Raw genomic sequence first — 27,135 nt, 5'->3', positions numbered from 1 at the left:
GCCACGAACCAGAAAAATCGCATCAAAAGAAGAGCATCTCAATCTTAGTCAATTTTGTCTGCAGGTGTCACGGCCAGTGAATGGAGTGACGCTGTGAAGATGTCTTTACCGCAGAGTCAAATTGAGTAGAGAAGGAGAAAAGAATCCATCAAAGTCAAAGCGGCTAAAGATTTATTGATGTGCTTCCACCCGAAGGGAGCAGTCAAATGTTCTTTTAATCAAAAGCAGCAGGACCAAAACAATCGCTTGGACTTTTATGTATCTTGAAAGATGGAGATCCTAACTTTTGCTGTTTTCAAGCACTTGATTTTACTTCATAATCATACTTTTTTTTTTTAAATACTGGAGAAAGTTTGATGCTGCTTCACTGTGAATTTCAAATTTGTAAACATTTGTGCTGATTCGCAACCGCCACTAGACGGCAGTAATCAAGGTGTCCGGGAGAAACTGCTAAATTTTCAAAAACTTATGAATGTTCTGCTGCTAATGACTAAGTAATCGAAAATGGCGGAATCTTTTTTTTTTTTTTTTTTTGTGCTGATGAAAGATGAGTATTCTTTCATTATTTATTAAACTCATTGGGTACAATGGACGGCGATAGAAGTTCAATCCATTTGGACTGGATTATTCGAACGCTTCCACCAAAACCCAGTTCAAACGGAATAGACATCTATTACAGTCAATGGCAGAGAATTACTTAATGGGGTGCAGGCATGAAAATGGGACAAGGGTTAAAAAGGTGAGAAGAGTAAGGAGGAAATATGTTCCGGTTGAGCTGTCCCAAACTACTAATTTTCTCCCGATTAGTCAGCAGACTATTTTTACGATTGTTCGACTATTTTTTTTGTTTGTTTGTTTAAACAATTTAGCAATGAAAGCTTATTAATTCACAAAAACATTTTGGAACACTTATATTCTTTATTCAAGTACAAATAAACATGTAAATAACAATAATTAATCACACATAAACAATCAGGTCAAAGGTTGATAGCATTTACTAGTGCAAAAGAATGGAATGTAAACAGATTCAGAACACTGAGTTCGCCTTTCCAACATTATTCAAAACAACTATTAAAAAAACATCTGGCATGATTATTATAGTATACTACTATATATAGTAGTATTACAATAATTATAATATTCATTGCCAATCATATTTTTACGGTGTCATTTTAAAGTTATTCTTAGTGTAAAATTTGAACTCTGAAGTATTATAGTATTTACATATTATAGTATTAATTCTGAAGTATGGGGGATTAACGTCAATAATCGTTCTTTATATGAACTTGACGTGCTTTTATTTTGAAATGTTCACCGGAAGTACGTTCGATCAACCACTAACAGTGTCACACTCCGCAAAAAAAACTTTTCATCATTGCGTGGTCTCACTCATTGATTTTATTCTTTTCATTTTTTTCGTTTGCAAATGCTGTTAACCAGCAATTTTTAATGTTTGAAGTGTCACCTTTTAACCGCAAGTTTGCATTTTGGAGAAGACTGCCAATGTCTTATAGCAGGCTAAAGTAGGTTGCACGCACGCGGTGACAAAACGCAGCCGTGAAAATTATCGCCCTCATTTTTATTTACCTCGCGACGAGTGGACTCATTGTATATCGCGACAGGCTTAGCAACTTCAATAAAACACGTCGTTAGTTAGTTAGATGTAATTACGACCCCCCCCCCCCCCCAAAAAAAAAAAAAAATTCTCGGATCTACACAATTCACGTGGGTCACTCTTTTTGACTTCAAAACGGCGAATTTCGCCGAAAGTTGAGTGATTTTCATACCTGGGGGTGGGTCAGATGCTGATATACAGAGAAGGTCAAACTTGGACACAATTTTACTCATGCAAAACCACCAATAGATGGCAGTGATATACCTCTTTTTTTAATATGAAATTAATGGTAATTAAAACTACATTTTGTAAAATATATATTTATGTATTTAAAGAAATTGCCAACCCTTCCAGTTGAAAGGGATCGGACATTTCTTAAATATCTTATATATCTTTAAATATGCATAAAATGTCCATTACCATCAAGTTAACAGCGTAACATTTACTTTTATTCTATATCGAAAGCTTAGTTGTTGGGCAGCCCGCCCATTGCTAACGAGTTGCTTAATGATACTTTCTGATTTGTTTTCTCGCCTTGATCCGTTAAATCACTTTTGATCTCCCGAATGAAGCCGGCGCGGCAGCTCGTCTGTCCCGCCATCTGTTTAATTGTCTCTCGGCAGGACACCACATGTTGACGGGTAGGGGGTGCGAAATCAGGATTTTGGCGGAGCACAGCGAGTGAGATGTGATGTGCCGGCCTCTTTTTTAGCAACAACAAAAACACGCGTTCAAACTAATGGCCGCGCAGAAAAAAAAGGGAAGCTTAAGGTTAAAAAAGGGAAGGAGATGAACGACACTCTCTGGGAAACAAGAGGAGGAAGAAGAGAGTAGCCAGACATCAGCTGAGCCGCTCAGTCGCCATGGCGATGCCGTCTCCTGGGAAGTTGTCATGACAACGGGAAAAGAGCGAAGACGGTGCGATGGGGTTCAGTTTAGCCTTTTTGTTTTATGTTTCTTATGACAAGCTTGAAAGTCAATTTAAAAACAAAAGTTTTTGCTCAGTCTAAAGTCGAAAAATTTAAGAAATCATTTTCTCAGATTTTTTTTTTACTTTTTAAAAGAAAAAATAGGTAAAAATGATAGATTTTCTTTGTAAAACTACTTTGATGTAAACTTTTCTTTTGCTCTGTTTCTCCCCCACTTAGTGCTGTCTGCCCCCAAATATAAAGTTAAAAACTACACAAAAACACAAAAGCAAAGTAATTCGTAACTCATTTGCTCCCATAGACGGCAATGGACGCCCAATCCGTTTTGACTTGGAGGGCCTGGTAGCGTATGATCAAGCAAATAAAAAGAATTACGAATTGTATGTGCGAAATGTGTGAAGAAAAACAAGAGGCTCCCTAGGTTGTGTGTGGCATACCGGTATGTCATGGAGGTGAAACAAGCGACGTAACAAAAGGGTGAAAAAAAAAAAAAAAAAAATCTTACGCATTAAAAAAAAAAATCTTGAATTAATTCATAAAATCAATGTATTGCCTCTAGATATTTTATACTTTAGAGCTAAATGTACCTACATTTGTCTGGACCCCAGAAAACTTGCAAAGCCCATGGTTTAAAAATGTTTTTTATGTTGAAGCAGTGTTGTTTTTGTCAATGATGACGATAACGAAAATATTTCGCCAACGAGCAACTTTTAATGACGATGACGTCACGATGACGCAATGAAAATGTGTCTTGGGAGACTAAAACATCACGAGATGGATGCCAGTTTTCGTCTGACGACACGAGAACAAGACAAAAACTCGCCATAGTTTCAGTCATAAATTCACAATGTGTGATATTTTCTTATTTTATGTGTCATTAGCACGCATTTCGCAGTGTTTGGTCATGTCACTAATGTGATGTGCTGCGCCTCCACTCGACCCACACAAGCGCTTACTCACCGGCCTGTGCCCATTCCAGGCTCCTTTTGTGAAACATATGTGTCATGTGCTGCTTGGTAAGTTTTGCTTTCTTATCTTGGCTAGATACGCAATGTTGCTTTGGCCTTTAAAGATCTGTGCCTAGTGATCATCACACATGAAACTAACTTATAGCGTTAGCATAGCGTTTGGATTAGCAATTAGCGCGGTGACTCGGTCTTCTTAAACTCTTGGAAAACATTTTACATACCGTTCGTGGCATCCAGGTGAGTTTAATTAATTGCAAATAATGTGCCGTTTTCCTGCTGAGTGTGTATTATCATCATGAAAATGGTGATGTCCTTGTAGACACTACAGTTATGTGTTCGTCTGTCATGTTCATTCGAGATTGTTGGAATCCTTTTTTTTTTTATAATTCATTTTTTAATGGACTAAAACTTTTGAAGTTTGTAGAGTAAAACATTTTGAGAGCTGTCGACTAAAAGTACATGAAATTTGTCTGACTAAAGCTAGACGAAGACCAACAAAAGACTAATACGAAATCTAAAATGGCTGCCAAAAACAACACGATGTTTAAGGAATTTTGAAATTATGACTATTATGTGTCATTCATAGCCATTAATTAACAATACTCAACTGTAGAGTCTTACAAAAATGCACAGTCTTGAAATTGTTTTCACAAACAAAAACGCAATGCAATTCAGTGCAATGGTAGAGAGCGAGAACATATTTGGTAACATCTAAATTGATTGGACCAACACAAAATAATTTAATTTTTTATGTATGTGGGCTTTATCCCCAAATGACTGCACACGAAAGAAAAATAAAGTTGTGCAGCATTAATTAGAAAAGTACTGAGATTGATTCAAAACAATATAAATAAAATACTGTACATAACGCGGAAAACACTCAGGTGACTTGAAGTTTCGCTCTAAGACCCCCAGTTTGCCGATCGATTATTTATCATCTAACATATCGGAGAAAATGCGAGAGTAACAAAAAAAAAAAAAAAAAAAAAAAATACAATTAAGCAATAGTTATGAGGTAGAAATCCATGACTTTTTTACAGACACCATTATTTTCATTGTGACGTCATTTGTTTAAAAGTTTAAAATATGCGAGTGAATAATTTTTTTGTCGTTTTTTTAATTTTTTTATTTTAAGATATCAATCAAGGATTCTAAGCTAAAAATGACAGACATTTTGAATAATAAATATAATTAATTACCTTCGTTTTATGGCTGGGTTGAAACAAAAGCGGTTGCACAACGTCTGTAAACGGGGGGTTTTCAGGGTAAAACGGACAAAATTAAAAATAGTTTGGGGGCTTAATGCGCCATGAATCTGCTATGGCAGCATATAGACATATTGTTCTATCAAACACAGCAGCTGTTTTGGCTTAAAATACAGCAGTTTCTTTTAAATAGGAGTGCAAGAGCAGAAACTGCTTTTTCAGTCTTGTCTGTGTTTTCCGCCATATACTGTATGTTTTATCCTTGATTTTGTAGAAATGTTTTAGCCTGGTTAGGTTGGGCAAGAAAAAGCCATAATAAGAAACACTTCTTAAATGATGATGGCTATGTAAAGAGTAAATGAAATGCAAATGTCCTACGTTGTAGAGGGGGATGCTCTTCATGGGCTTGTATTGCTTGAGGGGGTCCATTTTGTACAGGTGGCGGTCGGTGATGAGCACAACTCGGTCCTCTGCTTTGTGGAAGTGGTTGATCTGGAAAAACAATACATGCTCGTTATTAGACTATGTAGAACAAAATCATTTATGTCACCAGCCGCATTGTAATTCTGGTTTCCTTCGGAAGGCCATTAAGTCTGCCAATTATGGTTATCACGATTAATCGAATGAGATAGCTAATGGATTATCAAATGAACTGACAACTATTATGACAGTCAGAATTTGTTTAGATATATTTGTTAACCTAAAAACAGTCTAAAACCTCTTATGAGCCTCTTAACTCATTGGCTGCCATTAAATGCAATAGACTTCCATTTGGACTAGGACGGCTGGCAGCAAATGATCAGCAATAACAAGGCTTAAGTGGTGTTTTTAATATCAATTTCCCTCTTTAGCCAACTACCACAGTATTAAATGAGTTAATGGAAGACTTTCTTATAGTTTGTTTAAATCTGTATTTTCAGTTACTAAAACAAAATGAAAAAGGATTACTTGTAATTACAAAACAATATATATTATTCTCTTTTTATTTTTTTGCTTGTAATGACAAAAAAAAAGAAAAAAAAAAGAAAAAAAAATAGTTTTAAATTGATTAATTTTTTTATTCAATTAAATTTTCAATTTACCATGTACACCTCCTTATTTTTTTGTTTTAGGTAACAAAAAAGGGGAAAACAGCAAATATTCTCTATTTTTTAAATGTTTAAAAAAGAAAACATAACTTAATTCCCTCAGGTTATGTTCTCGAAATTTTGTCACATTTTTTGGGATACAAATTATGTACATCTATCAGTCGATGTTCATGATTTACTTTCTCTGAGCTTTACGTTTGACACCTGTGATGCAGAAAAAAACGTGCTTGATTTGTTGTTAGCCACCTTTCGTACGTTGCACGCGAACAGAACCCGCATGAATTTATCTCTGCGCTGCAGCTCGCTGGAGACCAACGTGAAGGACGCCGTGCTGTTGGGACTGTCTCGCTTCTGAAAAAGGACATGACGCATCTTAACATTCATCACTTTCATAACAGATACAAACAGATTGCCAGTTACTAGGGAGAATATTACCAAATAGTTTCCTTCCCAGGGTCTCTGCAGCCCCAAGTCAATCCTGTGGCCCTTGAGAGCCTCATAGCATGCCACTTTGGCCCTCACCTGCAGAGCCTCCTCTGCAGTCAGGCCTTTGATCAGTGTCCAGGCCCACCATCTGCAGAAGGTGAACAAAAAATAGGAGGGGGAAAAAAAACCTTATTAGTTGAGAAAAATCGACCGATGGTCTCTCGCGGGGCAGAGCTCTCGCTGTATAAAACGCCGTCAGGATGAAAGGCGGCAGGTGGTTTTTTTTTTTTTTGGGAAGATGCGGGAAATGAAAAAGAAAAAATCCAATCCTGGTGTGAGCAGAAGAAAACATGCTTCAAAGGGACGCATCTGGCTGGGAAACCGGACCTGGGGCTGCGTCGGTCTTTAACGGTTCTAAGGTCAACTCTATTGCTGCGAGCTTTGAAAAAACAGCAAGTGAGAGGCAACACTGCTTGGCTGCGCTTGTTTGGAAGCACAGTTTGAGTGTTTCGAATACTCGAAATCATGCTGAAATTAGACTGAAAAATAGATGATTTCATTGTGTTTGGAAGGTGGGTGAGAGGGAGGCATTTTAATGGGGTTTCTGCGGATAGAAAAACGTCTTAGTAGTTCTTAAAAAATAAACGTTATTATGAGTTACAACAATTTAATACTGAAACCCCACTTATGTTTTCGTTTTTACACAATTTGTAAACTTAGATTAACTGGTAGGCCGCCATTGTTTTTGACGTCGCAGGGCAGTGACGTCACACGGTTACACTGCCGGGCTTCCAGAGTATGACTCCAGCGACATAAACATGTAATCTGTTCAACCCTTTCAATTTTAACCCGAGAGGAACACTAATGAGCATGGCAGCACTGTCGATATTTCACAAAACGAGCAGCAAAAGCCAAATGAACAGGAAAGACAGGATGAGACGGGACAAGGGGAAAAAAAAAAAGACTGTGTTCTGCCAAAATGTGCTAGAGCGGCGAAATGCAAACACAAAAGGCAAATTTGACACCCAAAGTACTACCGTGCGCCCTCAGCTTGTTTTGTTTACTGAACATACTAAAGATGCCTTAAGAAAACACTTAAACGTAGTAATATCAAATAAGGGTGATTTAAATACGCCTCATGACTACTGTGTTTTTCGGACTATAAGTTTTTCCCATAGTTTGGGTGGGGGTGCGACTTATACTCTGGAGCGACTTAAGTGTGAAATTATTAACACATTATTATATCATTTCACCTGTTATTTTGGTGTTTTGGAGTGACACTAATGGTTTGGTAAACTTGTTAGCATGTTCTTTATGCTATTATTATCTGTATAACTCTTAATTGCTATGTTACGTTAACATATCTGCCACGTTTGCATTTAGTTGTTCATGCATCATGTAACATAATCATACTGTACACTTATTCAGCATGTTGTTCTCCGTTGTATTTTTATTTTAAATTGCCTTTCAAGATGACATATCTGTTCTATGTGTTGGATTTTATCAGGTAAATTTTCCTCAAAAATGCAACTTATACGCCGGTGGAACTTATATGTGTTTTTTTCCTCTTCATTGCGCATTTTTGAGGTGGTGCGACTTATACTCAGGTGCAACTTATAGTCTGAAAAATACAGTAATGTGGTCAACAGATCAATAATCTGCTTTAAAACTACCACAAGAAGACACAATGCTTAAAAATATGAGAGGGAAACACGTGCAACAAGTATTTAGAGGCAACGAAAAGGTGATAAAAGACTCAATAAAAGCACAAATAGTAAGTATTTGCCGCCTTTAACCGATAAGCGCATGTGTTGGACGTCTTCGATGCGTAGAACGAAGTGCAGTAACCCGGCAGTATTCGTCGAGTGATCGTGACAATCTACGTCATCACCCTGAACGTCCATTGCGCGCATAAAACATGGCGCTCTAGGTCAAAACATGTGCTAAATATTATAGATTTTTAAATTATTTGAAATATTTTATTTGTTTCTAATACTACGTATATTTTAGTAAAGGAGAACAATTGTGGTTTAGGAGCCTACAACACTAAGTCCAAGGTTCCCTTTAAAAGGAGGGATAAAAGTGTCAATTTCCAATTCAAGTGTATTGCATTCCAGTAAAAATAGTTTTTTCGAGAAAATTTATTTTGGAGGACTTTATTTCTGATTTTGAGTATATATTTTTTGGTTTTTCTGAATATCTTGTCTATATACAAAGCATTTTCCTAACTGGTATAATTTACATTTTTTCCCCTCAGTTTAATGCCTATGTTTTGGAATAATTTGTTTTACGATTTTTTTTTTTCTTTCTATTTTCTGAAAATTTTCTTTAAATATCTAGACTGCTGTTATTTTGATCATTCTGCCCCACTGTTACTGACAGTAGATTTTCTGACCCCCACCCCCGGGGTTGGATCTTCAATGTTTAAGTCTAGGGGGTTCGGCAAGGGAAAGAAATGCAGAGCCCGATTTTCGTACGCTGATTAAATTTAGGAAAAGTGGCTTTTTAGACCAGGTTTTGGACTGGTTTGCTCCCATTTTACAGGTCTAATCCATTTCTTTGAACTGATAGTCCTCGATCCGATGGGAGGAGGAACTGGTTTGCTCAGTGGAAGGTTGACTCACAATTGGTATGAGGGGATACAACAGACCAATGGGTAGTGTGGTCTCAAATCTTACCTGCTTATAAAACATGCTGTCAAAATGAGATGAATTTTAAATGGGAATTTGCTAAATTATTAGTTAGCTAGCTTAGATATATTGGTTTTGAATTTGGAAGAAAAAAATAGCTTTATTATCTAATTCCAAAGGGTTTGGTGAATCCACATGTGAAACTTGTGGGGTTCGGTACCTTGAGCAAAGTTACCAACCACTGACCTAGATAAATCAGAAAGCTGTGACATTTGTTTTTCAGTTTTTTGATTAATTATTTAGATTATCTGAGCTCAGGAAAAAAATATTCAGAATAATAGAATTTTTAAATATTTTTTTTTTTAAAGAAAACAGAAAAAAATACTTGGAAAATGGTAAGAATAAAAAAGGGACAGGAATAACTCGAGAAAAAATATTCATTAGTTCATAATTATATAATTTTTTTGCAGTATAGTTCTGTGAAACGGTACTTTCAGTTGAAAAAGGCACTAAGTTTAAGAATGCGAAACCACAGTATGCAAAATCATAGGCTTATGCAAAATGTGTTTTTGACGTCAAAACAAACCAAACCAAAAAAAAAAAAGCCCACTTCCGTGGCGGTCCATATTCATAAATATATGACGCATACCTGTTGTAGATGTTCCTGAGCGCCTCCTCGAACCTGCGCAGAACTTTAGGCGGCGTGGGCCACTTGATGTGCCGGCCACGGTCCTTCATGGAGCGCACGTTGCGGAAGCGGCGGTTCAGCTCACGAATGTATGACTTCACTTTATAGTGGCGGTAAGCCCGGATAATAACCATGGCTGCACGCATCCGTCGGTAGCGGATACGGGCAATTGTGCCTCGCCAAACCTAGAGACATGGGTGGAATTTTCATTTCGGTTTGGTGTTGTCCATGCCGCTTGTGGTGGTCACATTGAGCACTTGTAAAGCATGAAATAAAAACTTGAAGTTATATACAATATTTTTTATCCAGCTAGGTACTAATTGTTTTTACTTTATTTTTCAAATATACCGCAATGGTTTTGGCACATACTTTTGGAATCACCCTGTACTCTAGCTGCCAATGATTGTCGATAGTTGTCCAAACCATTAACAGTAGGTCATGGACCGTAGTCTTTGCACTTTTACAGTTTGGTACATGTTAGCCATGCACACATAAATACTTCAGCTGCCAATGATGGCGATAGTTGTCCAAATCCATTTTGACTGAGAGTCCCAGTCCATCATGGACCATGGTCTTTTACAGTGCGGTAAATGTAAGCAACGGACAAACTTTAGCTGCCAATGATAGCCTTGGTTGTCCAATCCATTTCGACTAGGAAGGGCCTCTCTCAACATGTGCCGATTACCGATTTGAAGGTACACCGTGATACTGTAGGTATGAAAATATCAAGGTTTCAAAATTGCAAAAATTTTCCGTCATACCGTCCCTAAGGTACCGTATTTTTCTGACTATAAGTCGCACATGAGTATAAGTCACACAAGCCCAAAAATACGCAATGAAGAGGAAAGAAAAACATAGGTCGCACCGGAGCATAAGTCGAATTTTTGGGGAAAATTTACTTGATAAAATCCAACACATAGAGGCAATTTAAGATAAAAATACAATAGACAACAACATGCTGAATAAGTGAGTAAGTGTATGTGAATTAGGCTACGTTCATACTACAGGTCTTAATGCACAAATCCTATTTTTTGTCATATCTATTTTTTTGGCATGCCCGTTCAAACTGCCTTTGTCCATTGAGACCATTCAAGTATTACGCATGCGCACTAATTCGCAGTCTGACACGCGCTGAGCAAGACAACCCGCATCCGCAGAAGCATCAAAACAAATGACCACACATGCTGGCTGTCATCCGTCATTCCAGGGATATTATATTTTGCTTTTTGAAAAGAGGACACAAATAACAGACATAAATAATCCCAGTTTAGGTTTATATTCAAAGTATATGGATCGATAGCATGCTCGCACTGTCCGTGCATGTCACACACACATACAGGCAGTTTGCCCCAACTCCCGGCCGTGTAAGCAATGCTTATTGCTTATATGGAGAAGACAGAAAACCGATCCTTCTCAGGCTTATCCTCAACCCATTTTTATTTTTTTTAATGACTGTTGTCAAGTCCGACCCTTCCTAAAAAGCCGTGTTCAAGGCAAACTAGGCGCTAATAACGCACAGCTGCACCGCTACTGTGGCGTCTCTCTCGCTTTTTGATGACGTAATTGCTGCATGAATTGAGACTGGACAGTACAGACCGCCGCGACAGTCTGGAAAAATGTGTCCCAGATCGGAATTGAACCACATACGAAAGTGACCCAGATCGGATTTGAAATGGTCCAGTTCTATGCGACTTGTCACGTTCAGACCGTCAAGTTAATGCCTCACTCGAGTCGGAAAAACACGAAAAAATCGTATTCGTGCATTAAGACCTGTAGTATGAACGTAGCCTAAGTGTATGATAATGTTACATGATGCATGAACAGCAAAATGCGAACGTGGCTGGTATGTTAACGTAACATAGCTATTAAGAGTTATTCAGATAACTATAGCATAAAGAACATGCTAACAACTTTATCAAACTATCAGATTCACTCCAAAACACCAAAATAACACGTGAAATGATATAACAATGTGTTAATAATTTTACACATAAGTCGCTCCAGAGTATAAGTCGCATTCCCAGCCAAACTATGAAAAAAACTGCGACTTATAGTCCGAAAAATACGTTACTAGCTATTTTTAATGTCCCGAAGTTGCATGGAAAAATCCCTCGCTTGTATTTATAAGGCTCAACCCTCCCCCACCAGTTGTTGTTCAGTGTCAGTGAGTCAGCTGTGCTAAACGATGGCTGGAGGAGGTGAAACGCTTGAACTTTTTCCCCCATTGAAGAAAACGAAATCACTGGTTTGGGAATACTTCGGCTACAGAAAAGTTAGAGATGGCCACGGCTTAGAGGAGGAGGGCCAACCAACATGTAAAACATGTTTGCATAGGGTGGCTGCCGAGGAGGCAATACCTCCAATATGATTTCGCATTTATACAAAATTAAAGGTTCGTAAACGCTGTCATGAGCGTTTCACACAAGCTACGAGAGTCAACTCCAGCGTGTTTAGTGTGTCTAGCGGTGGTAAAACGTGTTTTTTTTCTCTCTGGCAACTATCTGTGTTGAGAAAGAGTGTGTGTGTGCATAATGTAAATATGATACGAGACATACGCACATGCTTTTTATGGAAAATAATTCAATTGTTTTTGTTCTGATGGTAATAATGCTGAGCTGTGGCTTTAGGCTCACCTAATGGAATCCATTTATTTTAATTTTATTTACAATATTTTGTTGTTGTTTTTTTTAAAATTGATTTTAACATTATACTTATGTTCCAATTTTTTAATATGTTTTGAAAAATAAAAATCCTCTTCAATTGATTTTTTTTTTTTTTTTAAACCCAGATATCTCAAAGTAACACATTTAAGGGCTGTAATTGCAATACCGTGATACAGTGATATTTTGTCTTAAGGATATCATACTGTCAGAATCAGCACATGCCTAGGCCTCTCCCAGTCAAAATGGATTGGACGTTGCGATCAATGGCACCGAACAAGCTAAAATGTTCAATATCATGCTACAAACTAGTTACCAATGAGCTAACTACGGAGTACTTTGCCACCTCCTGTGTGTGAAAATACACTAGCAGAATAAATTAACTACATAAAACGCAGCATGTAGCGCACAGTCATGATGGAGCTCATGAATATTTCAAGCGTCGGGCGTTAGCGGAGGCGACTAACGACATTTCAAGCGCATGAATAATAAAACGTGCGCGGGAGGTGGGCTTCACCTGATGAGTTCGCCGCCATAATTGGAGAGGAGGAAAATAAGTCACGCCGCGGCGCAAGTAGCCGGCGGCTAATTTGTCTTGTTCCCTTCATCGGTAATTATCCGACCGCCGCATTGAGATGGTAGGAATTCATTTTTCTTGTTTTAATATTTCAGCCAAAGAGGATTTGTTCTCCTCATATGGATGGTGCAATTATTTCATTTTAGAAGAATGAAAATAAATTTTTCAGATGATGATGTCATGTTTGGGGTTTAGAGGAGTGTGAAACTGTTTTGGTTGTTCTGGGTTCCTACGGTGGTCATTATTAATTAATAATTTATTAATCAACAACTAAATGATGATCAAGTGAATCGACAACTATTTTGATAGTTGATTCTTTTTTCTGAGAAGTATTTGACCTAAGAATTGTGCAAAACAGATTCTGAACAGCAAATAGCTTTGTAATATATATTTTTAGTTTTTTTTTTTTTGTTTATTTAAATTTTTTAAATAACAAAAAAGGGAAAAAGCAGTAAATATATAAATTACATATTATAAATACATTTTTTTCAATTGAAAAAACGGTAAAAGAGTAATGATTCTTTTTAAATTATTTGCCTTTTTTTTTTTTTAGTTTTTTTTTTAATTCTCAGCAAAAAAGATACAACAGTAAATTATTTTTATTAAAAAATTATAAAAATAAAAAATTGTAAATATGATCTTTATTTTGTTTTTTAGATTTTTTTTATTAAAAACAAAACGGGGGAAAAAACGAAGTATTTTATCATTTTTTCATGTTATTTGACAAATGTAAATATACTTTTTTCATGTAGATTCTATTATTTTAATTATTTTAAATTTAATAAAGGAAAAGCACAAACATTATTCTTTGATTTCTGCAGTCCTTAGTAGTAATTTCATCAAGGACTCCATCATTTTCTTTTGTCTTTTTTTAATTTTATTTTAGCGAGTCGGTGAATATGATTCACTTTCGTTGGCTACGCAAAATGAAATGGCAGATCAGATAAGGACCCCGTGCCGCGAGTTTGACACCTGTGGTTTACTGCATAAATTTTTTTTTTTCCTATTCTAAGCAACAGCAATGACTTGACTAGTTTTGAGTGAGCTGTTGCTCACTTGATTCGTTTCTTTATGCAAAATTGGAATCAATTTCATCACAACAAAACTCTTGTGTTTTTTGAGGTTATTGGAATAGATTACTGCATCCCAATTCATTTCGCTGAGAAATACATATTCCGCATGGTGACACGCCTATATGAGCGGGTACAAAAAGCCTGCTGCGCTGGCCTGTGCTTATCCAGGCGGATCACTAATTAAACCCTAGCGCTGTAGGAAGTGAGAGGGGGAGGAGCATGAGGTCAATTGGAGAGGAGGAGGCAGAAAATAAAAGAGCATCAAGTGACAATAAATCATTGGCCGCTGACACAAAATGTTCTCATTAAGGTGGGGGGGAGTAGAGAGGGTTTTTGCGGCAGGAAAACAGCACTCTAGGGATTGAGGGGAAACATAATCAGACCTTGAATAAGACCACCAGACGGCGTGGCCCTTCAAAAGCGGGTGTTGATCCTTTTAACTCACTGGCTACCATTGACGGCATTGGATGTCCGATTTATTTTGATTCGGCGGGGCTAACAACACTCAAATGAATGTATGACTGACATGACAGATTGTTACTCATTGGCGAACGTTGGCTAGCAGTCCTCCCAGTCCAAATGGATTAGAGGTTTATCATCGTCAGTGGCTTTCCTGCTCAGATGTTGACTGAAAAATTGTCTTTTTCTCCTGATTTTTTTTCAAAAATTTTGTTTAAATAATTTGAATTTTCATATTTCAAAAAAATACTATTGAGTATTTTTTTAAAATTAACTTTTTGTAATAATGAAAGCAAAAAAAAAAAGTAAATGTACTTATCAGAATTTTAGGACTATAAGCCGCTACTTTTTTCCCTTCATTTTGAAACCTGTGGTTTATAGTCCAGTGCAGCTTATTTGTTCATCTATTTGGGTTAATAGGTAAAACTTTCTTTGACAGCAGCATCACAAGACTGCCGTAAGACCGTCATAATTATGACATGACACTATCATGGGCATTAATGACATTATGAATTATGTCACTTAACTCCATTTATGTCCAGCTTGGATCAACATCCATTCAAAAGTGCGATAATTTGCTGGATGACACAAAATGACATCTGTCATAAGGATTCATTAATGCTGATGCCAATGTCATGACATAATTATGATCATATGACAGTCTTATGGCGCCCCTGTCAAATAAGTTGTTACTAAATACCATAACTAGAAATTAATGAAACAATTGGAACAGTAACTGTATGTCACTTAACTCCATTTATGTCCAGCTTGGATCAACATCCATTCAAAAGTGCGATAATTTGCTGGATGACACAAAATGACATCTGTCATAAGGATTCATTAATGCTGATGCCAATGTCATGACATAATTATGATCATATGACAGTCTTATGGCGCCCCTGTCAAATAAGTTGTTACTAAATACCATAACTAGAAATTAATGAAACAATTGGAACAGTAACTGAAGAAATAATTAGCACAGAATATGAATTTTGATTGTTATTTACATCAGTAGCACTGCAATGCATGTTAGGAGGAATGTTGGACGAAAACAGTGTTGACAGCAGGTGGCAGCAGAGGTTGACCGTCTCCCTCAAGGGGGAAGTGATGGCCAAATGAAGCTTTGCAGTCAATTGGTTCAAAGTTTCATGGTGGTTCATTTGATCTTAAGACAGTCTTATGATTGCAGACGGTTCTCCCTGTATTTTTCAAACACTGAGAGAAAAGTCTGGGACCCAGCCCGTTAACGGCCTCTCGAGCAGGTACAAAATCAATCGACAAATCAGATTCGTTTATTTGCGTGACGTGTTCTTAACGAGCCGCGTCGAAAGTAGTCTCCGCAACAACACAGATGGTGAACAGGAGAGCCGAGAATATGTTCCAATCCACGGTAAAATCAGTTTTAAATGACCAGAAACACATCGACACTAATCATTGACAACAGTCTGTCTTGCGCTAGCCATGTTGAATAAAGTCCGCCTTCCTCGTATGTTTACTACCGTGCGCAAGTCCCTCGTCCTGCCCTCGTCGTTTTACTAACGTCACGTCTGCCCGTCGCTGATTGGTCCACTCCGCTGTCTGTTTGCTGTGGCTTGCTCCGCCCTGGAAATTGTATCCGCTGAATGGTGGCCAGACTCAATAGCTGGAACAGCGGTGAGTCTGGTGAACCAGGCAAGTCTTATGATGCTGCTCTCAAATTTAGTGTTACCGGTTAATATCTCTTGGGGTAAAAAAAATCCATAATACAGTGAGGACAGCTGCGGCTTATAGTCCAGTGCGGCTTATCTATGAACAAATGCGGTTTTCGTGTCAAATTTGGTGGGTGGCGGCTTATAGTCAGGTGCGCCTTATGGTCTGAAAATTCCGATAAATCAAAATATATATTTAAATCTATTCAAATAAAAATACAAAACGTAAATATAATTTGAAATATTTTGAAGTTAATTTAGTTATATATTCATTTCTATTTTTTTTAAAGAAATATTAAAATAAAAACAAAAAAGAAAAGTGAATTTATTCATGTCTGGATCTTTAAATATATTAAAATAAAAACATAAAAGTGAAAATATGACAATTTTGAAGTATTCTAAAGTATTCATTTATATTTTTTGTTTAAATATGTTGAAAAAAAAAAACAAAAAAAGGAAAAAATTAATCAAAAACTATTTTGATATGTGTATCCATAGACCTCACTATCAGATGGTGAAGTCTATGGTGTATCATCACCGGATCTTAACTAATTGACCGTAATAGACTGTAATAAACCCTAACCCTGGCAGTAAATAAAAAATTGGACGTCTACTAGTGATTCATTCCAATTCATAGCAGAAAGATTAAAAACAGCCACATAATTAGACGTCCATCACTGTCAATGGCAGCCAATGCCTTAATGCGTGTAATCCTGACTCTCCAAGGAATCTGCAGTCAAATCAAGTCTTTCTTAAACTGGAATTTGACTTCCTGGTCTCGTGAATAAAGACGGCGTTTTGAAGGAAGAGAAGAACGTTGGGAAATAAAACGAGTCTCGGCCACACTGACAGCTGACGTCCCGAGAGTGAAGAAGCGGGCGAAACGCTTTGGAAAGCAATTAAGGCGGCGGGGAAAGAGAATTCCCGAGGGGAATCTTTGGTCTCGCTGCTCTGACAAGCGCTCACTTACTAGGATGTGGTCCGATGCGCTGGAATTTATGAAATATTCATTTTGTCACATAGAGGGGAGCTCATATCATTGGCCTTTTATGAATCACGCTTTAGTACCATTGACGGCGATTAATGTCCGATTCATTTGGACTGGGAGACCGGGATCCTCCCAGTTCAAATGGATGGGACGTATGCCGCTGTCGTTGGCAGCAAAAAAACTCCTTGTGAGGCCGCTGAAGTCAATTGGATCAATACAAGAAGATCAAGCGATCGATTGACTTCAGAAGCTAATTTGACTGTGAAGCCTTAAACTCAGAGGAGGAACAGGCAACATGAAGGAGTCTGCCGACATGATTCCGATGGACTGAAATGCGTGTTTGTGCGCCTGTCAATTGAGACGGGATCGTGCCGGAAAGCATTCAAGCGAGTCACGCAACAACAAATCTGAACTCGGTCTGTCAAGAGGTTTGATTTGCGTGCAGCTCACGTAGAACGCCTTGTCACGACAATGCCAATATGTGACGAGTTGGTAAATGTCCACCTGAGACGGCTTGGAAAACGGCAACGTGTGTTGATTGCTTTTAGGAGTCTTTTACTAGGTTATCAAAATTTATTTACTAATCAACAACTGTTTTGATAGTCAACAAATAATCAAAAATCCCCTCAAAAAGTCTGAATTTAAATCCTTTTTTGAGCCTCTGAGTAGTAAATACAGTGGGGCAAATAAATATTTAGTCAACCACCAATTATGTAAGTTCTCCAACTTGAAAAGATTAGAGAGGCCTGTAATTGTCAACATGGGTAAACCTCAACCATGAGAGACAGAATGTGGAAAAAAAACAGAAAATCACATTGTTTGATTTTTGAAGAAATTACTTTCAAATTAAAGTGGAAAATAAGTATTTGGTCACCTACAAACAAGCAAGATTTCTGGCTGTCAAAGAGGTCTAACTTCTTCTAACGAGGTCTAACGAGGCTCCACTCGTTACCTGTATTAATAACACCTGTTTTAACTCATTATCGGTATAAAAGACACCTGTCCACAAACTCAGTCAGTCACACTCCAAACTCCACTATGGCCAAGACCAAAGAGCTGTCGAAGGACACCAGAGACAAAATTGTAGACCTTCACCAGGCTGGGAAGACTGAATCTGCAATAGGTAAAACACTTGGTGTAAAGAAATCAACTGTGGGAGCAATTATTAGAAAATGGAAGACATACATGACCACTGATAATCTCCCTCGATCTGGGGCTCCATGCAAGATCTCACCCCGTGGTGTCAAAATGATAACAAGAACGGTGAGCAAAAATCCCAGAACGACATGGGGGGGGCCTAGTGAATGACCTACAGAGAGCTGGGACCACAGTAACAAAGGCTACTATGAGTAACACAATACGCCGCCAGGGACTCAAATCCTGCACTGCCAGACGTGTCCCCCCCTGCTGAAGCCAGTACGCGGTTCGCTAGAGATCATTTGGATGATCCAGAAGAGGACTGGGAGAATGTGTTATAGTCAGATGAAACCAAAATAGAGCCTTTTGGTAGAAACACAGGCTCTCGTGTTTGGAGGAGAAAGAATACTGAATTGCATCTGCAGAACACCATACCCACTGTGAAGCATGGGGGTGGAAACATCATGCTTTGAGGCTGTTTTTCTGCAAAGGGACCAGGCCGACTGATCTGTGTATAGAAAAGAATGAATGGGGCCATGTATTGAGAGATTTTGAGTAAAAATTTCCTTCCATCAGCAAGGGCATTGAAGATGAGGCGTGGCTGGGTCTTTCAGCATGACAATGATCCCAAACACACAGCCAGGGCAACAAAGGAGTGGCTTCGTAAGAAGCATTTCAAGGTCATGGAGTGGCCTAGCCAGTCTCCAGATCGCAACCCCATAGAAAATCTGTGGTGGGAGTTGAAAGTCCATGTTGCTCAACGACAGCCCCAAAACATCACTGCTCTAGAGGAGATCTGCATGGAGGAATGGGCCAAAATACCAGCAACAGTGTGTGAAAAGCTTGAGAAGAGTTACAGAATACTTTTGGTATTGACCAAATACTTATTTTCCACCATGATTTGCAAATAAAGTCATTAAAAATCAAACAATGTGATTTTCTGTTTTTTTTTTCCTCCACATTCTGTCTCTCATGGTTGAGGTTTACCCATGTTGACAATTACAGGCCTCTGTAATAAGTGGGAGACCTTGCACAATTAGTGGTTGACTAAATACTTATTTGCCACACTGTATATTCAGTGGTACCTCTACATACGAAGGTAATTCATTCCAGGACCAAAAGTTTGTATGTCGAGCATGATTTTCCCATAAGGATACATTATAATTCCAATAATTCGTTCCACAGCCCGAAAACCTACACTAAATCCTTAATAAATACTGCTGGTACTATTAAAAATGGCGATTACACGTAGCAAAACAAATAAATGATAAATAAAAATTGGAATAAAAATACAGTATAATAGTAATAATAATTCCTGTAATAATGTAACAAATCGGGTTCTAATGTGGTGGATGTGTTTTGCGTGCTGTATCTGAACGCATAGTGTGGCTGATGTGACTGTGAGATGGGTGCGGTAGAGATTTTACTTTCACTTTTAATGTTCTGTTGTTCTGCCAGTAGGCGTGTTGTGTTGCACAAGTTCTTTAAGTAATTAAAAACCTAACGAAGCTGGCGATTTCTTTGCCGATGTTACCACAATAATAACTGTCACCTTAACTTATAAAGACTGGCGAATGGAGGTCGAAGGAGGACCATCGAGATCATTGACATTCTACGGCCGTATTGTCCAGCCAGTTCCCGGATGCGCACGCCACGCGCAAATTATTTATTATTATTTATTTATTTCAATGGTAAGCGTAATCTTTTTCCTTTTTTCACCACCTACACTAACCTTCTTGGAACCCATCTTGATTTCTCTCACAAGAAAATACGCCGTGCGTCCGTCTTGCGGGAAAACAAATAAACTGCGGCGCTGCCATAAACGGTCATATTTCGTCCGATGTAGAAACAAATGGCGAGTCAAATTTTACGTCGGATGTCGAAAAGATCGCGTGTCGAAGCGATCATATGTCAAGGTACCACTGTATATATTTTTACTTTGGGATGTTTATTTAACATATACCTCCATTTTTTAACTGAAAAAAAAAAAAAAAAAAAAACCTATACCTCCAATTTTTTATCAAAAAAACCCCCGTAAACATTCGCTATTTTAATTTTCAACAATGTGAATTAAAAACAAAAAGAAAAACAGTTAAATTCTTTGATTATTTTGAATTTCTAAACAGTAAATATTGTTATTGAAAATATTTACTTTTTTTTTTTTTATTATTTTGAAATAAAAATATTTTCAAGTTTTTGAGCCTTTGAAAAGCATTTTTTCAACTTTTCAACAAAATGTTTAATTTTTATTTTCTAATTAAAAAAAAGTATGAACATGCCGTTTTCATTTTTAACAATTTTATTTTTTTTAAAAATCATGTGAAAACCGATTCATTTCTCTGATTATTTTTAATTTCCAAACAGTACATGCCGTCATCGTAAATTTTCAATTTTCTTTTAAATTTCTGAAATAAAAGTTTTCAATTAAAAACAAAAAAGAAAAAACTAATTTTTTATCCTCACTTTTAATTTAATGTTGATATTATTCTAATTTCTAAATAAAATTAAATACTTACAATGAAAAAACAAAGGAAAACAATAACTATTCCTAACAATTATTACTTAAAAAAAATACACTAAAGGTTTTTATAGTCCTCGATTAAACCGGTGATTATCTTTGTAATTAATCAAATGTATTTATTTTATTTTGTACATTTTAGTCTAATGTAACTTTGGATCGCAATAATGCAGTTACATAACACCCAACATTTCTCAGTGCAGTTTCTGGTTTTAATGCACATTTCCATCATAAATGTAAAACCCAGAGTAACATGAAAGTTAAAAACATGTGATTGACAAATGAGTCGATGAATCGACTAATCCAATTTCAAAATAATGGTTTGTGACAGCCCTTTGTGCTACCCACCTTTTGCAGGAACAGAACAATCCTCTGGAGCATTTCAGTGCGCTGCTCCTCCAAACTGAAGAGTGTGCGTGGCGTGCGCACAAACACCTTGGTCTTTCCATAGGCCACATCGTTGTCAAATCGGCACCCCTGAAGGAGCTTCTTGACCGCCTCCTTGTCTGAGGGGAGGTCGTGATTGGGCCACGTGAACTCTGAGATCATCTTGTACCTGTGGGGGTTACACGTTTGGTCTGTTAACATTTCATACAGACAGGCTTTGTAATGGACTATCATTTTATGAAGACACCTGGGAGCTGTTGTAAAATGAGCAAACGCCTAATAAGTCTCCTTTAAGAGGCAAACGTCGGCCCTAGCCAGCTCATTTATGGCGCCCGTGTGAATGATTGCGACTCATTGAGCACAGCGCTCGCATCCTGTAACAAGACGTGTGATTCATAACTGCTTGAAGTCCACGGCGGCGATGACTTCACTCGCCACCGCAAACAAAACTCGCTAATCTGCCAGACGGCAACACATTCTTGAAAACATCTGACGTGCCGATTCCTCGACATTTGTCCTGCTGAGTCACTGCTTAAAATGTGATGTAAGAGGCCTGATGACCTAATGCTGTGTGGACAGTGAGTAAATGTAACAGATGGCAAGGAAGCGCCTAGACAACTACAAATTTAATTAATACCCCCTAGTACAAGTGCTACTGTTTTGGATTTTGGTGTAATGTTTTATTCTGTTGCTTATGTGCAGAGGTATTTTTCCTTTCATGCACCCTTTTTTTTCCCCTTTTCTGAATATTTTCTTAAGGCATCTTCATATGTTCTGTCTGTATGCATCTAAACAAAACAAGCTGAAAGCGCACCGTAGTTCTTTGGGTGTAAAATTTGCCTCTTGAAGGACGTTTCACCGGTTTAGCACATTTTGGCAGAACACCATTTTTTTCCTACTCTCCCTTTCGTTTCATCCTGTCTTTCCTGTTCATTTTGCTTCTGCTGATCGTTTTGTGAAATATCGACTGTGCTATCATGCTCATCAATGTTCCTCTCGGTTCGAATTAAAAGGGTTGAACAGCTGACGTGTTTAAGTCGCTAGAGTTATATAAGCCCAACAGCGTAACCATGTGACGTCACCGCCCTGCAACGTCAACAACAATGGCGACTGACTAGATAAACAAATTTCACAAATTGTATAAAAAACGAAAACATCAAGAGGGATTTCATTATCAAATTATTTTAAATCATAACAACGTTTATCTTAGAAGTACAAGTCTTTCTATCCGTGGATCCCTTTAAAGTAGAATTTGTCTCATGACCATGCATATACCATATTTCCCTTTCCCCCTAAGTAATCAGAGCGCTGATAATGAAAGCTGATGGCGGACCTCGGCTTTCAGAGTGGAATTTGTTCCGTGCCCATGCACATGACAATTTTATATTTGAGTATTTCAACTTCCCCCCCCCCAATTTTCCCTTTTCCACCCACCGAACCAGGGGGCAAATAATGATTCTGATGCCGTATCTTGATTTTAAGAATGAAATTTGTTTGCTTACTCAATCTAATACGACAATTTACAAATGGTCATCAATTTTTCCCCAATTTTCTCTTTTCCACCTGATAAATCCGGGCGTTAATAGTGATAGCTTATGGCGCACCTTTACTCAAGTTAACATTATCATTTACAACATCTCATTGATTTGTTTTCCACTTTCCCCTTTTACCTCTGTAGGAATCGTGTGTACGTCTGCCTGTAGGCGAATCCGGCACGGCGCACTCGCACATTCTCCAGCAGGCCCAAATACTCCACCTGATGGCGGCAACGCTCGCGCTCAAAGAGCAGCGGTGATTTGACGTCATTCGGCTTGATGCAGCGCACATAGTAGGGCTCCTGTAAAGAAGAAAAATAAATCACATGTACCCATTGGCTGCCATTGACCGAGATCGATGTCCTGGGCGCAATCATTCATATCAATATTGGGTCAGTGGATGAGTAGAGAAGGAAATCATCTTTAGGGTATGTATAATTCACACTAGAGGTGTGCAAAATTCTCCTTAGATTCTTAGATTATTCGTGATTCGGCCGTGGAAGATTCGAGAACGATTCACAAACATCCAAATTCCGATTATTAAAATATGCCAAGTAAAGCGGAAGTACAACACACTCAGCGCGCCGCGCGGTCTTCGGGGCACAACGAGGAAGAACGCAGCTAGAGTAGCTAAACATCATGCTTTTCATTACCCGGCCCCTCGGGTAATGCCAATGCTCAACTCACGGCTCTAGCTCAACTCATGCCACGAGATAAAAAAACACAACAACATACCTGACTGCTGCCAAAAAGCTGCTTCAAAGTACGTCATCCGCATATTGTAATGGTAGATATCATTTATATAGGACTAGATGCACCATTGATTCGGTAGCGTGAGCAGCACATCTACAAAAAGTAGTAAACGGCCGCCATCTTAAAGCAGTACACTTCCCTGCAAGGCTGTTGTAGCGAACCTTCCAAGCAAACCTAATTAACTTTTTATCTAAAATACTCCTAAATCGGTAAAATATTGACTTGAATCTATCTTAAAAATAGTTTCAAAACTTTCACATGTCAAAAGTAGACAAAAGGGAAATTATGGAATAACGGGAGCAATTTTCACAACTTTAACAGTTGATTCACAACATTAAATTAATTGAATGTAGTTTAAAGCTGCTGTTACAGAATGGGGACTGGAGTTTTTTATTTACTGTTATTTTTGTATATTTGTTTACTGCTATATGTTAACTTGATACTGAAATAGTAGTTTGGTTTAGCCTGAGAGTATTTTTGAACAATTTTGGAATTAATGTACAAAACATTTAAAAAAAAAAAAAAAAAGGAGGGGGGTGCATCAATAATCGTTTTATAATCGAATTGGAGCCTCTGAATCGTAATCGTAATCGAATCGTTAGGTGCCCAAAGATTCCCAGCTCTAATTCACACGCCAGTAAATCGTCACCTTGCTCTCCAGGTTTTCCACCAAGGAGATCATGGAGTTCTTAAAAAGGGTGGCGGCAGTCAGCGGCCTTTTGGTGACCTCTGTGATGCTCAGTTTGCCTTCGGGCCACATGGCCTTCAGCACCGGGTTGGAACTGCACACATATTAGCCAAACTCAATTATTACCATTTTCCCCCCGACAAGACAGCAGATAAATTATGGTATGAAAAACATGCGCTATCGTGTCACACCTGTTGTATAGCAACCTCTTAAAGTCCTGAAACAGCGTGTCTTTGTTCTTGTCAATGAATCCGACCACCGAATATCTGTAAGAGGAGAATCAGGTAAGAAGCACAAACACATTTCTACAAGTTAATCCTATTAAGTGAGTCCAGCTGAGAGATAGCAGGCACGCTCCACCAGCACTAAGTAGCTCAGGGATCAATCAAGCTTGGCCGCCCCCCTCTCGCCGTGCACCAAGTGAGCGCGGGTGGAAGCTCTTAACCCGCACAAATGGGCTGGAGGCGAACGCGTTAAGAGGGCTTAGCATGTGTGATTTATTCATTTGAATGGTGTCCAATGGCTTTGGGGATTGTCACCAAGCAATGATGAAGTCATTTAAACACTTTTGTGTGTGTGTGTGGTGTCCAGGGACAGCGTAAAAGTCATCAAAGTCCCACATGGGGTACTCTGATTAATTCTGGTGACATGTTTTATTCTGCTGCATATGTGCTATGTGTTATTTTCCTAAATTTACACCAGTATTGTTTTCGTCAACGATGACGATAATGAAAATATTTCGTCAACGATCAAATTTTTCATGACAATGACGTCACGATGACGCGCTGAAAACGTATCTTGGGAGACTAAAATATCACGAGATGGATGCCAGTTGTCTGACGAAATGAGAACGAGATGAAAATTCGCCATAGTGTCCGTCATAAATTCACAATGTGTGATATTTTCTTGTTGTATGAGTAGTTAGAACACATTTAGCAGTGTTTGGTCGTGTCACTCATGTGACGTGCTGCGCGCCCCCCCTCGCCTCACACACAGGCTTCAGCGTGTGCCCATTCCAGGCTCCTTTTGTGAAACATGTGCTGCTTGGTAAGTTTTGTTTTCTTATCTTGGCTAAGCCATGTTGCTTTAGCCTTTAAAAGTCTGTGCTGAGTGATCATCACACACTAAACTAGCTTGAAGCGTTAGCATAGCGTTCGCGTATGATTAGCATTTAGCGTGGTGACTCGGTGTCTTCTTAGGCTACGTCTACACAAGTTAATTTTCTCCAGGGTATTTTGCCGACTATTTTTATACCTGTCCACACTTACGTTTAAGGTGTGTTTAAGCTTCTGCAAGGTACACCTGCATTTGCGCAAACTACGCATGCGTAGAAAGGAGCAGCCTCATATGTTACGTCATCGCCCACGCAGTTTACCTCTTAAATGGAAACTCATCGAAATTACAACACTTTTTAGTCCGTCATTATTTTGCGATCACTGTTTTTTTTTTCGTGAACGCAATTGAACGCATCACACAGGTGCGAGAGTGAAGGGAGAGCTTGCTCGGCTTTTACGAGCAGTCGCAGAGTTGTGATTGAAATAAGCCTGACATTGTTACTTGGGATGTTACAATCGATGCTCAGTAGCGTTCTCACCACTTGGAAAATAACAAATAGAAGCATATGGTGTGGCGCTGCGTATATTTCCGAGAAGCCGCAACCAGGAGTGTTTGTGCATAACTGGCGATCCTGGAAGTGACAACAGTTTTGACAGGCAGAAATGTCATGGAAAAAAAACTGATCGCGCACCTCTTAATACTGGGTACTGGGGGTACCGCGCAGCTCATTTTTTGGGGTTTAATTTTCCTCTACGCGTTTTACATTTACATTAATTTTTTTATACTCAGGTTTGGTCGGCATTGAGTTGGGAGGGGCCAGCTCCGCAGCTGGCTGATCGTAGCCTGGTACTCCAGACTCACCGCTGTTCCAGCTATTGAGTCTGGCCACCATTAAGCGGATAAAATTTCCAGGGCGGAGCAAGCCACAGCAAACAGACAGCGGAGTGGACCAATCAGCGACGGGTGGGACGACGGACTTGTGCGTGGAAGTAAACATACGAGGAGAGCGGAGTTTATTCAACATGGCTAGCGCGAGACAGACTGTTGTCAATGACTTGTGTCGATGTGTTTTTGGTAATTTAAAACTGATTTTACCGTGGATTGGAACATAATCTCGGCTCTTCTGTTCGCCATCTGTGTTGTTGCGGAGACGACTTCCGACGCGGAAGAGTGACGTTGCTCGTTAAGAATATGTCACGCAAATAAATGAATCTGATTTGTCGATTGATTTTGTACTTGCTCGAGAGGCCGTTAATGGGCTGGGTCCCAGACTATGCTCTCAGTGTTTGAAAAACACAGGGAGAACAGTCTGGCCATGCCAGGCAAGGCTGATCGGAGAAAACGCGGAAGACAAGCTCTGTAAAAAACGCTCATCTCCGAGTCATCCGCTATGGGAGGACCATAAATGGGCACTGAATTGAAGCATATTATTGAGACGTAGTTTGAAGGTTTAAGAAAAACGTGTGAAAAAAAAGAGCAGGAATGCCATGTCGTGATCGTCCGCCTCCATTGTTTACGATGCCGTCATGCCACACTAAAAGTGGCGACAGCTTGACCCCACTTCCTTAGTATCCGATTGTTGTACGGAGACAGCAGTCCATATTAAGCGGCATGTAATATTACCCGCCTACATTATCCGTCGAATAAATAATCCGGATAATAGGAGGAGCACACTGTGACGTATGGGAGTGGGTCTGTGATGCTGTGGGGCTGTTTCGCTTCCAAAGGACCTGGGAACCTTGTTAGGGTGCATGGCATCATGAATGCTTTGAAATACCAGGACATTTTAAATCAAAATCTGTTGCCCTCTGCCCGAAAGCTGAAGATGGGTCGTCACTGGGTCTTTCAGCAAGACAATGACCTTAAACATGTGGCCAAATCTACACAGAAATGGTTCACCAGACACCAAATCAAGCTCCTCCCATGGTCATCTCAGTCCCCAGACCTCAACCCCATTGAAAACCTGTGGGGTGAGCTGAAGAGGAGAGTACAGAGGAGAGGACCCAGGTCTCTGGATGATTTAGAGATTCTGCAAAGAGGAATGGCTGAAGATCCCTCTTTCTGTCT

The 27,135-nt window shown here is 38.8% G+C and overlaps 1 protein-coding gene across 1 annotated transcript in view; it reads right to left on the bottom strand.

Moving 5' to 3' along the window:
* Positions 1 to 27,135, bottom strand: part of myo1d (myosin 1D) — a 79,521-nt gene that overhangs the window by 23,963 nt on the left and 28,423 nt on the right. Inside the window, exons 13-20 of the mRNA XM_057826258.1 lie at positions 24,204 to 24,278; positions 23,974 to 24,106; positions 22,707 to 22,873; positions 20,998 to 21,205; positions 9,511 to 9,734; positions 6,241 to 6,379; positions 6,052 to 6,156; positions 5,096 to 5,209 (exon numbers count right to left, since the gene is read on the bottom strand). Of these exons, the coding sequence (XP_057682241.1) occupies positions 5,096 to 5,209; positions 6,052 to 6,156; positions 6,241 to 6,379; positions 9,511 to 9,734; positions 20,998 to 21,205; positions 22,707 to 22,873; positions 23,974 to 24,106; positions 24,204 to 24,278 (1,165 nt within the window). The remainder of the gene's footprint in view (positions 1 to 5,095; positions 5,210 to 6,051; positions 6,157 to 6,240; positions 6,380 to 9,510; positions 9,735 to 20,997; positions 21,206 to 22,706; positions 22,874 to 23,973; positions 24,107 to 24,203; positions 24,279 to 27,135) is intronic.

Source organism: Corythoichthys intestinalis, chromosome 21 (genome assembly GCF_030265065.1).
Source record: "Corythoichthys intestinalis isolate RoL2023-P3 chromosome 21, ASM3026506v1, whole genome shotgun sequence".
Taxonomy (NCBI): Eukaryota; Metazoa; Chordata; class Actinopteri; order Syngnathiformes; family Syngnathidae; genus Corythoichthys; species Corythoichthys intestinalis.
This window is presented reverse-complemented; position numbering and strand designations above follow the sequence as displayed.